The sequence below is a fragment of the Euleptes europaea genome, chromosome 6 (genome assembly GCF_029931775.1).
Source record: "Euleptes europaea isolate rEulEur1 chromosome 6, rEulEur1.hap1, whole genome shotgun sequence".
Taxonomy (NCBI): domain Eukaryota; kingdom Metazoa; phylum Chordata; class Lepidosauria; order Squamata; family Sphaerodactylidae; genus Euleptes; species Euleptes europaea.
The window spans coordinates 54,197,936-54,211,852 of record NC_079317.1 but is presented as its reverse complement, the minus strand read 5'-3'; the positions used below and the strand labels follow the sequence as shown (position 1 = coordinate 54,211,852).

At 38.9% G+C, this 13,917-nt stretch overlaps 1 protein-coding gene across 1 annotated transcript in view; it reads left to right on the top strand.

Annotated features, from left to right (window-relative positions):
* Window positions 1-13,917, top strand: part of RBM25 (RNA binding motif protein 25) — a 29,115-nt gene that overhangs the window by 14,429 nt on the left and 769 nt on the right. The window contains exons 8-18 of the mRNA XM_056852255.1: window positions 145-198; window positions 459-542; window positions 4,127-4,401; window positions 5,105-5,309; window positions 5,580-5,669; window positions 8,445-8,518; window positions 9,462-9,612; window positions 9,908-10,232; window positions 10,616-10,890; window positions 12,847-12,945; window positions 13,783-13,830. Of these exons, the coding sequence (XP_056708233.1) occupies window positions 145-198; window positions 459-542; window positions 4,127-4,401; window positions 5,105-5,309; window positions 5,580-5,669; window positions 8,445-8,518; window positions 9,462-9,612; window positions 9,908-10,232; window positions 10,616-10,890; window positions 12,847-12,945; window positions 13,783-13,830 (1,680 nt within the window). The remainder of the gene's footprint in view (window positions 1-144; window positions 199-458; window positions 543-4,126; window positions 4,402-5,104; window positions 5,310-5,579; window positions 5,670-8,444; window positions 8,519-9,461; window positions 9,613-9,907; window positions 10,233-10,615; window positions 10,891-12,846; window positions 12,946-13,782; window positions 13,831-13,917) is intronic.

Below are 13,917 nucleotides of genomic sequence, written 5' to 3'. Positions count from 1 at the left end.
TTCTTCTGTAATTTTGTTGAGTCAAAGACCTAGGGTCACAGCAATATAATATTGCTTATTCTACGAACATACAGAACATTGTTTTTTTCAGAGTAGTGTGCAATCTATTTTTTAAAAAAAAAATCTCCGTGGATTTTTCCGCAGATTTTCCGCAGATTTCCAGTGGCCCCACTGATACCTTATCCACTCATCACCAAGGTTCGTTTACATTGTAGGCTTTGACAATGACTATGTTTACTGCTAGTTACCAGATTTGTGACTCGTGTCCATCTGATTTTTTTTTCATTCATTTAACATCAGACTGTGAGGCTTGGTACTGCAGAAGGCCTTTATTTATCTTACAAGACTGGTACAAAACATCTAACCTTCAGCTTTTCTTTTGGTTCTCCTGTGCCTGTACAGATGGGTTTTAATATTTTATCTCCTGTGTTCTGCCCTCCCTTCTTTTTTGTTTGTAGGAGGATATAAATGCTATAGAAATGGAAGAAGACAAAAGAGACCTGATATCCCGAGAGATCAGCAAATTCAGAGATACGCACAAGGTAGTGTTCTTGTTTTCTGGAATTTATACAATCTTAAGTTTTTACAAAATCCAGTCTCCCTTCCCCTGTCCCTTGTAGAAAATTTACCAGCACATGACCAAATCACTTAATTTTTGTTATAGTAGGTATCATGTGTATTTTAAAGTCAACAAAAAGATTTTTTTTCCACTTAAGTGACTGTGATTGCAGTGCAGTCTACTCGCTTAACCTGAATACATAAAAAAACACCAACCTTCCCACCCCACTTTTTGTAATATCCAGAGCGGATAAAATCATATACATAAGACTAAATACTTAAATTGAGCTGTCATGTAAAACATACTCTTGGCTCCCACAATAATCAGAAAGTTGTAACACCTAATTCAGGTGAAGTGTTTTTACCAAGCTCTAATGCTTAATTTAAATTTTAAGTTTTAATTTAGTAGCTCTAAGATAAGAATGGGGGTAAAATAAATTAGAATAGTGGTTACAAGACTTGACCAAAATTTAGATGCATGGAAGAACTGTAAATTCCCATAAAAGCTAATCTATTCATTGACCCCCACCATTATGATAGAGATCATATGGTGACTAATGCAAGATGAAACACACAGCTTGGAAAGTAACATGGAATAGGATGTAAGTATGAGCTTCTGTTTTTTATTATTTATGGATGCCCCCTCAGAAAAATATGCAAAGGGGTAACTGGCTTGGAAATGTGTTTGCACAGCAAATCCTACCTCAGGGTTCACACCTATAGAAGTTTCTATAATGTGAATTTGTGAATGCATTCTGGTTGGGAAGGGTGGTTTAAGGGTGGTGAGATGCAAGTAATGCATGTGTTATATCTTGATGTTTAGTTTCTAAGGAAATTATAATGTTGCCTACCAAAGATGGGAGGACTCCCATGTCAAATGAAGTGTTTGCCCCTTAAATGAATTATTTTGTTTATTGGTGTAATGGTTTGAAGGTACAAAATGGTGAAACATACTCCTGGTTACAGGGCCATGCTTATGTACATATAACTTCAAGGCAAACGTGGATGTACTGGCAATGCAAAATATTCCAGTATAATTTGGGAATGAGAACCTGAGGGATTATTGTTCCAGAAGATGGTCAGTGGTGAAAAAGTTTTATTTCCAAGCCCCAACAAGTTACCAAAAAAAAAAAAAATTAAAGAAAACATGGTTTTAAAAATGCTTCACTGTTTCAGAAGCACTTGGGCAGTTTTCTGCCTTTGATCTATTTTATTGGGGGGACATTTTGAATCAGCTTTAAAATAGATGTACCTAATTCTAATATCAAGTGACCATTTACTATATTGGGTGGGATGTTTAAAAGGGGCTTGCTAGTGAGCACAGTGAACCTTTGCATGTTTTTTGGTAAGAGTTCGTAAATCAATCAGATTGTCAGGGTATATCAGTATTGCAGGGGGCGTCCATTTACAGTACAGATGAGTCTGAAGATGACCTAAGGTAAGACATTATGTTTTTTCTATCTGTCCTCTTTGCCCATTTACCTTGACATGTCTCTGAACCTTCCCCACGTCATGTCTGTCTTCATACCCTTTTGTTTACATGGTAGCAGCCTATTAAATTTTCAATATGAAATTACTATGCTGATCGATTCTTTCATTGGCTCTTAAGAAAACCACAGTTTTTAAAATGCCAAAGTTAAGACATATTTTTGCCATAAGAAAATTTAGTGGAAAATCCAGGAACTTAACCAAAGACATTTTATTGGAACAACTAAAATAATCTGTAAGTATCACTCATTTCAGTATATAAACTTTTCTATAAAAGTAATATGAAATTTGAGGTAAGTTCTGCTTTTGAAAGTTGATATACCACACACTAATATGCCATATTAGATGAAACTAAACTTTATAAAAGCACTTCATTTAGAAATTTGGTTGTCCTATCCAAACATTTTATACACTTCCACCTTTTCCTCTGCATAATGACAGTTTTCTACCATTCTTGTTCCCTTTCTTTTTGTGAGTTCAATGTATCTAACACCATCTTGCTTATATTCAACTATTGGTACCATTTAGTATGGTGGATAGATATATTGATCTCTTGTTTGTTAGTTTTATTACTATATCCCTATTTTGGTTCTCTGGTCCATGAGTGCATACCAGAAGACAGTCAGGTAAGATGTTTTTAAAGTTGTCTTAAATTCTTTGTTGAAACAGAGAAATATATGCACACTATTGTTCCAGCTTATAACTTACTTCATTGGAGGTATCACGGTGCCAAAGGGGATGAACCTTGTATGGTTTGATTTTGTTGTTTTTCCCTACATAATTTGCTTAAAAATATGTCTAGGGCATGATCCTTTCTTGTGTTGGAAGGATGCACATAGGATATAACAAGGCCTTGTTTTCCATCCTTCTACTCTTCTAGCGCATGGGTACACATAGGTCCTTTGCCAGGCTGTTGTGAACAATGTGAGGTCTGTGCATGCCTTTTACATCCTCATCTGCTCGTGTTTCTTTGGTGAATAGAGATATGTGAGGCACGCACAGATTCCCAATTCGCTAAAACAGCCTCAAATAATGATTGCGGAAATACCAAGGAGGGAAGAGACAAAAACGGCACTGTTATGCCCTGTGCTAATTCCCTCCAGCCTCAGCAGTCTTATGGGGAAGAATCATGCCTATAATGTTATGGCATCCATTAGGCTGATATTATCTGCATTTTTTTTTTTTTTTGGTTTATTTGTGAACCATGTACTTGCTCTTCCTCCCAGAAATATAGCTTATAGGCAAGGTTAATCCAGTGTTGGCGGTCCATGTCCTAGCACAGCATCTGTAAGTTAACAAACAACAATTGCTTCCAGGGATGGATTTTATCTGTCACTTTAGCGATTTTTATTTTTCTATTGTCTTCGTAGGAGTTTGGTCATAGGCATGTCTCTTTCAATTAAAAATTCAGTTTTATACAAATCAAATAAAACTGTACTGGATAACCTTTTGGTCTGACTCTTATGTGTGATTTCCAACCTTTATTCTTTACAAAGAGTAGAATGAAATACCTAAGTAGTGAATGCTAAAGAAAAGAGTTGAGAGGGGGGTCACTCCTGATTGCTGTTAAAGTCACAAACTTCACTATGCAGTGGAGTGATTTTACCTCCCATCCTTACACAGGATGATTTTGATTTGGCTGAACATGGGTATATTTAGCTGTCCTTGACAGCCTCCTGCTGAAATCTGAACAGGATTAAGTTTCAATAGCGAAAAGCTCACCTTGCTTATGCTTAAGTGGTTCCTTTCTTTCCTTTTTGGGATTGTTAGTTCTACTGTGAAGCATTTCAGGCAATGTGCTATGTAATTATCAATATATATGAGGAAAGCATTGCCTTTCTAACCAAGGTTGGAGGTTGCTGATCTGTTAGAGAGACTTTCTTTGCACAGCATCTAGCCTTATAGTTACAGAATGTTGTTTTCATTCTTATGAGTTGAAAGCAAACTATTTAATGTTCAAATGTTAAATCATCAGCGATTTTATTATGCTCACTACCAGCCTTGGGAGTTGTGCGTGGTGGTGGGATGGGGCCTCCAACTGTAACTACAAATTAACTTGCAAAATCCTCTTGGTTTCTAGAAACTGGAGGAGGAAAAAGGTAAAAAGGAAAAAGAAAGGCAAGAAATTGAAAAAGAACGGCGTGAAAGAGAGAGGGAGCGGGAGCGTGAAAGAGAGAGAAGGGAACGTGAAAGAGAGAAGGAGCGAGAGCGTGAACGAGAGAAGGAACGAGAGCGTGAACGAGAACGGGATAGAGATCGGGATCGAACTAAAGACAGAGACCGGGACAGGGAAAGGGACCGGGAGAGAGACCGTGAAAGGAGCTCGGACCGCAATAAAGATCGGAGCAGATCTAGGTGAGAAATTATAAGGTGTAATAAATACTTGTCAATAACTTTGCTTATTTCTTTTCTAAGTGAAATAATGGCTAGAGGCAGCCAATCTTTCAAAATACTGGTATATAATGGAAGATCTGTGTTAAATAATATGGCTTGGATCCAGAGCTTCTGCAAATGAAGCAAGTTTGTGGAAGCAATTTTTAACTTCTTTTAGCCTCAATCCAGCACAAGTGATTTTAGGCCATTTCCCCCTTTTCTCCCACCCACCCCAGTGCATTGTTTTGCAAGGTCCCCTGGTCAGCAGCTTACAAGAGGGCAGTTAATAAGGAAAGGAGACAGCACTAAAAATCACTTCTGCAAACACTCTCCATTCACAGAAACCTTGGCTCCAACCAAGTGACTTTGTTCCTTGATGTTTTGTTCCTTGGACCCCCTTTATATTATCAATTATCAATAAAGTCCCTGTCAAGTTGTCAAACAGGTGGTTATATGAAGCCAAAGGATACATTATAGTGTGTCACTGTTCAAAAGATTATTTACCTCATGACTACACGTGAAGAGGGATGTATCTAACATGAATAATTGATCCTTGCGTTAAGACAGTTCTAAAGCAGTATATTTGTAATTTGATTATTTTTTAGCATTAATATTGGTCATAAAGAAAACTCAGCATTAAATGGTGAAAATTACTTGCTTTAATAATGTAATTTTTGTCCTTCAGAGAGAAAAGCAGAGACCGAGAGAGGGAGCGGGAAAGAGAGCGTGAAAGGGAGCGGGAGAGAGAGAGAGAACGGGAAAGAGAAAGAGAACGGGAGAGGGAACGAGAAAAGGACAAAAAAAGGGATAGAGAAGAGGATGAAGAAGATGCCTATGAGCGACGCAAATTGGAAAGGAAGCTACGTGAAAAGGAAGCAGCTTATCAAGAGGTATTTGGAGATCATTTGTGATTTGACTGTTTAATTTAGGATGTTTCCTATAAGGCTCCTTAGTATAAAAACTCAGTTTGAATATTTTGTTCATTTTGGACACGATTCAGAGCATGCTACAAAAATCTTTGGGTGTGCTGGAGCAAAATTCTTGACTGACCTACTTAAATAGTTTACATCATGGATGGTAAATTTGCTTGTTGTTAAATGAAATATGGGCCTTCCTAGTTTTTCAGAAAATGGGGAATTAAAATGGTTATTTTGTTTCAGCGTCTTAAAAATTGGGAGATTAGAGAACGGAAAAAAGCTAGAGAATATGAAAAAGAAGCTGAAAGGGAAGAAGAAAGACGAAGGGAAATGGTAAGTTAATTTATGTTCCTTCTTCATTAGATTCTTAAAAGAAGGGGACCTGTGAGGACTTCAGATCCTCTTGCTCAGTGTTCCTGCTTTCTACCCTCTCCCCCCCCCCATTCTTTCTTCTCCCTTCATCAGCTACCTTCCTAATATTTTTTCCTGTTCCCATTCCACCACTCCACTCGCCTTCTCTGATTTGTTGGGATCTAGGGCTTTGGAAGCTTTTTTCTCTGCATGTACAAGCATAGCATTTTACTGCCTGCTTTTACATAGATGAGGTCTTTTTTTCCTCCACTGTTTTAAAAAAGTGTTTTAAAATTGCTTTTGGTATCCTTCTGCACACCTGTTACAATATAAATATATGATATGAGCATATGAAGGTGCCTTAGTTAGGTTCCAGCTCAAGTCAAAATTATCTGGTCTGACTGGCATGGCTTTCCAAGGTCTTTTCCAAAACTTGGTATCCCTTTTAAGAGATTGAACCTGGAATGCTTTACATGTGAAGCATGTGCTCTGCCATTGAGCCACAGCCCCTCCCCCACACAAGTGGCACAGTCTTTGTCTTGACTCACGGGTGCTTCGTGAAGTGTGTCCTGTTGGCAAAGCAGCCTTACACAGAACATCTGCCAATAATGATTTTGCTTAAAATCAAATGATCAGGGCTGAAAGCTTTACTTGAGTGTGGGTGTGTATACCTGAGTGAGTGCACAGTTCTAAGAAAAATCAGGTGTTCTCAGTCATAGCCCTGATGTCCTTCTCCCCCTCTTTTTTCAAATATTGAACCTGAAAAAGAGCTTTGTGAAATGCAAGGGTTAGGTTACTGTTCTGTAACTTTTAGTCATTCATAATAAAGGTGGTATTACTGTCCCTAGTGGGATTGAAAGCTTGCATTTTTAATTTGCAATGCTCAAGTTATCCACAGCATGTGCTCACTCACACATGGAGGGGCCAAGATGGCGATAGGAAACCCCCATTGCATGTGTAGAGTGCCACTTCAGCTAGATTGGACCAACCCATTAGCTTTGTAGGATGGTTAGTAGCCTAAAACATGCCCGCCTTACAGGCAGAAAGAGTTGTCTGTGCCTTTCCAATGTGGGTGTCAAACTACTCAGTCTTACTGATAAGGTGCAGTTCTAAAACCTGTGGCACAATGCCATGGATTCATAGATTAGGGGAGTTAATGTTATATGACCCTCTGAATTTATATATTAAGGTTCAAAATAGCATTTAATTCAGTGAATCAAGATAGGCCAGCTTTGGTATCAGAGCATCTAAGCCAAAGGCAGCTAGACATGGCTCCCATGCCAACATGGGCCCAGTGAGACAACAGAAAAGTCTGTCCTGTCTGCTTGCTGTGCCTCTCTTCATACCATTTTTGGAGGTGAAGGTAAAGGAGGGAGGGAGGAGGAATCTGAAACAAGGACTTGAGCTATCAGAAGGGAGGATTGATTGACATTCACAGACAGGCCCTTTGTAAGTAACCCTGTAGCCTGATGATGAACCTTCACATACAGTGTCAGAGTGTGATCAAAAAGCTATTGGTTTGCTGGATCAGACTGGAGAAGGGTAAAATATATTTTGAATCTTCTGCTTTCTCGAGTAAAACAGTATTGGCTTCAACTCACTAATCTGCTGCTGTCAGAAAATTCTGTTCTGTCATTATATTTGTGCATAGCTTCATTTTTCACTTTGTTGATCTCCTGTTTGGAAAGGTGGTCTATCTCTGAAAAAGCAAGACCTTGAGCATGTCTAAGATTGAATACAGTGTATTTCTCTTTAGAGAAAATAACACAATTGTTCTGAGTTCAAAAAGGGTGGGAAAGAATCATAACAAATTTAGGTGTTTTTTTTTTTTTACAGAGTCAGATCTGGATGTGGGTCATTAATTTAGATGTGGGATCATTTGCTTTTTATTTGTACAGCAGGACAGGACCAACCCCCACCCTGGCAATGCTGTATTGCAGACTGATTTTTGAATGGCTTCTCAGCTGGCTTGCCATATGTCATGGAGGTTGCAGGGTTAAACTCATACCCAAAGCCTCCCTCGGGCCTTGCATAGCTTACATTTTCATATTACTTGGGGGAGATGAATTTTTCCTTACACATTTCAGAACACTTTTGCAAAAACTCTGACTCATTAAGAAATGCTGGATGCAAATCATTACCTTGGATCCCAACTTAACACAGAATATAATTTTCAGAAAGCATCTTTGTTGATTTATCTACCTCTTCCCAGCTGCCCCTGAAGGTCTGGAAACTTTGGAAATGATGTAGAACATGTCATGGGTCTGCAGTGGGAAGAGGTCAAAATCCCCCCCTTCCCAGTTTTTGTGTGCGAATGAAGTAGGAGCTCATGTGCGGGGGGAGGGGTCTTCAATTTCTCACCCACCTTCAGTTTATCCCATTTTATTCCCAGCCTTCTGAAGCAGCTTATCAGGAGGCCAGTAAAAGAAGGGAGGAACTGGTACAGATCTTTTCTGCAAACTGTGATCCATGTGTGGTAAATTTGGATCCAAGTCATTGTATTTAAAATCCGAGAGGCCAGAGGAAACTACAAACACTGTGAAATTACCCTCAGTATTTAGTGAGGAGGTAATCCTGTTTCAAACAACGGGAAAACAAGGTAGTCCCTATTACACAGAGACAAACCAGTTTTCCACTGCAGTAACTTTTCTGGTAGAGAAGGACTTCTGTTCGCAGTTTGTACACAAGCATAACAAGCCAGAAAATGCTCTAAGAAATAAACTATTAAGACAATATTAAATGTTTCAACCTTTATAGGCAAAAGAAGCTAAGCGTCTAAAAGAATTTCTAGAAGATTATGATGATGACAGAGACGACCCAAAATATTACAGGTATGTTTAATATTCACAAAAGCAGATCTTTGCTTGTTCTCTGGCTTTACTAAATTAGTTGTATTGAAAGTATACGTATTGTGTCTACATGAGAGGGAGGGCAGGAAGGACTGCATCAGTGCTTGGCTTTCATGGCCCTTTCTTACATGCCCAGGGTAATGCTGATCATCACTTTGGGGTCAGGAAGCCATATTGGCCAGGGTTCCTGGAGGGGGTGTGTCGGGGGGGGGGGGAGGTAGTTGTGAATTTCCTGTGTTGTGCAGGGGGTTGGACTGGATGACCCTGTGAACTTAAAACCTTGTTTTCTGATGTAGGGATGGATGTGTTAATCATTTCTAGGGCAACCAATATGATTTCAGCACAATTTAGCAACCTTATTGGTTTTTCCCAATGGATGCTACTGGCCTAGTTCATGCCCTGGACAAGAAATCTACAACATGTAACAGTTTATTTGTAAGATACCTTGGCTGCCTCTATGTCAAGGTACTTGAGGCAAATGGCACATAATCTTTGTAAGAATTTCTAATGGTAATTTTTAAAATGTAAGTAATTATTCCTGCATACATTTTGCTAAGGATCAGATTTGTGAATTGGGTCCCTTTTGGGAACATCTAATATAAATAAGAGGAATCAGTAAACCATACCAAACAGAAAACCCCTTTCTGAAAAATAATATTGGAAGAATAAGGAGGTTCATCATTTAAAAATTATGATAGAACTCTTTTGTTCCCTCATTATAGAGTTATTCCTTAATGGTTGTTTCTGTTAGGAATCAAAATGCCAAGAAAAGAATTTACTGCTCAATACATAAAACTTTGTCTTTGGAGTTAGGAAATAAAACGATCCTTTGTGGTCCAGATTCTGAACAGAGTGGTTGATGTGCTTACTTTTGACAAGTGCTCATTACAAAACCTTGTAAATCAAAAGTGAATGGATGTTACAGGGGAAGTGCTCTGCAGAAGAGACTGCGGGACCGGGAGAAGGAAATGGAAGCAGATGAAAGGGATCGGAAAAGGGAGAAGGAAGAGTTGGAAGAAATCCGGCAGCGCCTTCTGGCAGAAGGGCATCCAGATCCAGATGCAGAGCTACAACGGGTAGGAAATTAATTTTTTTGGGAAAGAGAATTGAATTCACGTTCTTGTAATGGTATACTTATAGTGTATTGGTAGTGACTGACCTGTCAGTAATATGTGTCTTTACATTAGCATGACAGTATTAATCTTTAAAAAATTACTACTGTGATTAACTAGGAATAATTATGAGAAATCTGGGGTAGTGTTGTCTGTATAATTTGTAGTAATTCCATCTTGTCCAGATAATGCAGAAATGTGTCTATGTAGGATTTGAGCCACTTCGTTTTTCTTCATCAGAATTTGTCTTGTTTCACAGATGGAGCAAGAGGCTGAAAGGCGTAGACAGCCACAAACCAAACAGGAGCCAGAATCAGAAGAAGAGGAGGAAGAAAAGCAAGAAAAAGAAGAGAAAAGGGAAGAACCGGAAGAAGAAGAAGAAGAGCCAGAGCAAAAGCCCTGCCTTAAACCAACACTCCGACCCATCAGCTCTGCTCCATCTGTTTCATCAGCAAGTGGCAACGCAACTCCTAATACCCCGGGGGATGAATCTCCTTGTGGCATCATCATCCCGCATGAAAATTCACCTGATCAGCAGCAGCCGGAGGAGTACCGGCCTAAAATAGGACTTAGTCTTAAACTGGGCAAGTGTTGTGTTTCACTCCCTCCCCTCCTTTTATGATTTGAAATGCACCAAAAAATAGCAAAACTACACAATGTTGCCATAATGAACTTCCCTGAGTCAGACCTATGGGCTTCACTCTACTTCAGGCCTTCCCAAAGTATAACAACTTTTGATCCATTTCAGAAGCCAAGAAATTGGACAGCATTCCAACGAATGGGTAGAAAGGGCTGGAGCAGGGTGAAACTCTTGGCTCCACTGCCTACAACCAAATCTTTCCCCTTTTCTTTTAAAGTTATATGTTCATACTTTTAACTGCAGAATTATCAGGAGAACTGGTGTTTAAATGTATTAGAATGGATCTTAAACTTTTTAATAAGTACAGCCTTTTCTATTATATTGTAGGTGCCTGTAATAGTCCAAACCAGCCCAATGCTGTGAAAAGAAAGAAACTCACTGTGGACAGTGTGTTCAATAAATTTGAAGATGAAGACAGTGATGATATGCCCCGAAAAAGAAAACTGGTGCCACTGGATTATGGCGATGAAGACAAAGGCTCCTCCAAAGGCAGTGTCAATACTGAAGAGAAACGTAAACACATTAAGAGTCTTATTGAGAAAATCCCCACAGCCAAACCGGAGCTCTTTGCTTATCCTCTTGACTGGTCTATTGTGGATTCAGTGAGTATGAAATAATACAAAATTTGGAGCGCAGTATGCAAGATGAATTTGTCTTTATTTATTTTTCATACTTCTAGCCTGCCCTCCCCCAGCCAGGCTGGGCTCAGGGCAGATAACAACATTAAAATTTTACAATAAAACACATGAAACCATAAAACAATTTCTTAATTTTTAAAAGATGGTCACAATATATATAAAGTGCCCACTGCAGCAAATAATTCCAGCATCATAGTAATAGGTTAGCTAACAAGTTTTGATGTTGGTTAGTGAATGGTCAAATTCAGTACAAGTGATGTTTTGCTTTAGTTAACACCCATCCAGTGCTGCTTAGGGTTGTGAATGATAGTAGCTGATGATTGTTTTGGTCACCTTCAGAGCCTTCTCATTGTTTAGACTGAGAGACAGGGTGTGCAGGAGAGAGGTGGAGATCCGGACAAGTTGTTAAGTTTGCAAAGGGTCTGCAGGGGGAAAAAAACAAAACTCCAGCTACCTGCACAGATCTCTTGCACGCCTGCAGATACTCCTTTGGATCCCTGGCTGTCACCCAATTAAATAATTTTAGTTGGTTAAATTTGCCTTTAACTCACCTATTTAAATAAATATGTATATTACCACAAATTCAGTACAGGTTGAGTATCTCTTATCCAAAATGATCCAAAAAATTTTGAACGCCCATAAAAGGTAATGGCACCTGTGCAGGCCGGTTGTGCCAACGGCAGGTATTGTACTATGCCCCACATGCACAAAATTATTAAAGATACTGTATAAAATTACCTTCAGGCTACGTGTATAAGGTGTATATAAAACATACATGAATTTCATGTTTAGACTTGGGTCCCATCCCCAAGATATCTCATTATGTATATGCAAATATTCCAAAATCCTAAATAATCTGAAATCCAAAACACTTCTGGTCCCAAGCATTTTGGATAAGGGATATTCAGCCTGTGTAGGCATTTTTAAGATGTTGAAGGAACTGCAAAGTAGTTTACAATGCAATAAAGAATAGCTACCACATAATAGTTCCCTTTAAATATTTTCTCTTCCATTTCCTGCTACAGTTTTTAAAGGATCCAAAATAACATCAGAAAGTAAACAGGTGTGCCCTCATCAATTAAACTGGCTTTTGTAGATTGATGTACTAGAGCTGTAATTGGTTAATTTTCTGTTAGCTGCCTTTCTGCATAAAATGTGACAGTCTATAATATGTAAAACACCTCAAGAAAAGTCAATATATACATGTCCATATAGATAATTAATGGTGGCTTTATCATAAACTGGCACGATTTGGTATTGCAGTTACAAGGCCAGTCTTTTCAACATTTTCTGATAATGAGAGATAGAAGGGGGTGGAGCCCATCTAGCATGAGTGGAGATGTATTAGATGAAGGGCGATTCTCCCCCTCCTGCTGCAGCCTGCTGTGCTTCCAGGTGTTAATAGACCCAAAGGAACAGCATGGGGGTCAACGTGGGGGTCTGCAGTGGGAGAATGCAGTCTCCAAAAATCACCCCATCGCATCCTCACTCAAGCAGAAAACTCACTAGGATCTAAACCATAAACTGTAAGTTAAATGTAATGGCAATGCTGCCTGCCTTTGGAAGAATCATGTAACCATTAGTATGTATGTACTGGATTGTAGCTGCCAAGGTAATCTGATATCTGACATTTAACTTCTGAGTACTAATCTTCACAACTTTCGACTATTTCGCCAACATTGATTCTAAGTGTGTGTTTAATTAGCAAGGGCATTTAAATTCATTAAAGGAATACCCTAAAAGAATGATAATCTCTCAGACTTAAACTCAGCCATGCTCACATTAAGTGATCGTTTTACTGTTTAAATCCTCTATGGGATCATTTCTTATATGGCTGGCTTTAAGCTCCTAGATAAAAAAAGAAATGGTGCAAAAAACAAAAAAATCATGACTTTTTTGAAATGCTACTTTCTGTTATAGACATTAATGGAACGTAGAATAAGACCATGGATCAACAAGAAGATAATAGAATATATTGGTGAAGAAGAAGCAACTCTAGTTGACTTCGTTTGCTCAAAGGTGAACATGTATTATCTTTATAAATTTATGTTGGAGTGGCTTGTGCTTTTGGGTGGAAGGTGGTACATTTTGTCTCAGTCATTTCTTTTTCACAACATTTCTCCAAAGGAAATGATTGACACAGCATGCATGTGTAGTAGTTAAGAGCAGTGGACTCTAATCTGGTGAACCGGGTTGGTTTCCCCAGTCCTACGCATGAAGCCAGCTGGGTGACCTTGGGCTAGTCACAGTTCTCTCTGAACTCTCTCAGCCCCATCTACCTTATAAGGTGTCTGCTGCGGGAAGGGGAAGGGAAGGAGATTGTAAGCCAGTTTGATTCTCCTTAAAAATGTAGTGAAAGTCAGCATATAAAAACCAACTCCTCTTCTTTTTTTAAATACACAAAAACTTTACCAAATGCTGTCATGGGGGACATGAAGGTTAAAAAGCTAATGTGTAAATATACACACACCCCACCCTAGAGACTTGTTCGCTGGTAATCTGTTGTAGTCGTAGCCACCAGGTAGTGTGAGAGGCAAGTGGCATTTGCCCTCTCATTCCCCACAGCTGAACTCAGTGTGTTGGGATGCCCATTCAAAATCAAACAAGGGATTTTAAAGGTTGGTGTGTTTTTTGTCTTGTTTTGTTTTGCATTTTGGTCCACCTTCTGAATCATTCAGTGGGGAGACTGTGCAGCTGCTTTTCTTGCTGAAGAGTTCCTTAAAAAACAGCTTGATATTAAAAGCGATTGTCTTGTTTGTTTGTGATGGCTTTAAGATAGGTCAGCTTACTACACTAGAGTTTTGCTGTCTTTATGGATAACACTCTTCAGCAATCTGTACACCTCTGTCTTTTCAGGTTATGGCTCATAGTTCACCGCAGAGCATCTTGGATGATGTCGCTATGGTAAGCAGAAGGCAGAAAACATGCCAAATCCAGAATTTTATTAACTTGTATAAATTTGTAACCCTCTTCAATGTATCCTAAAAACCA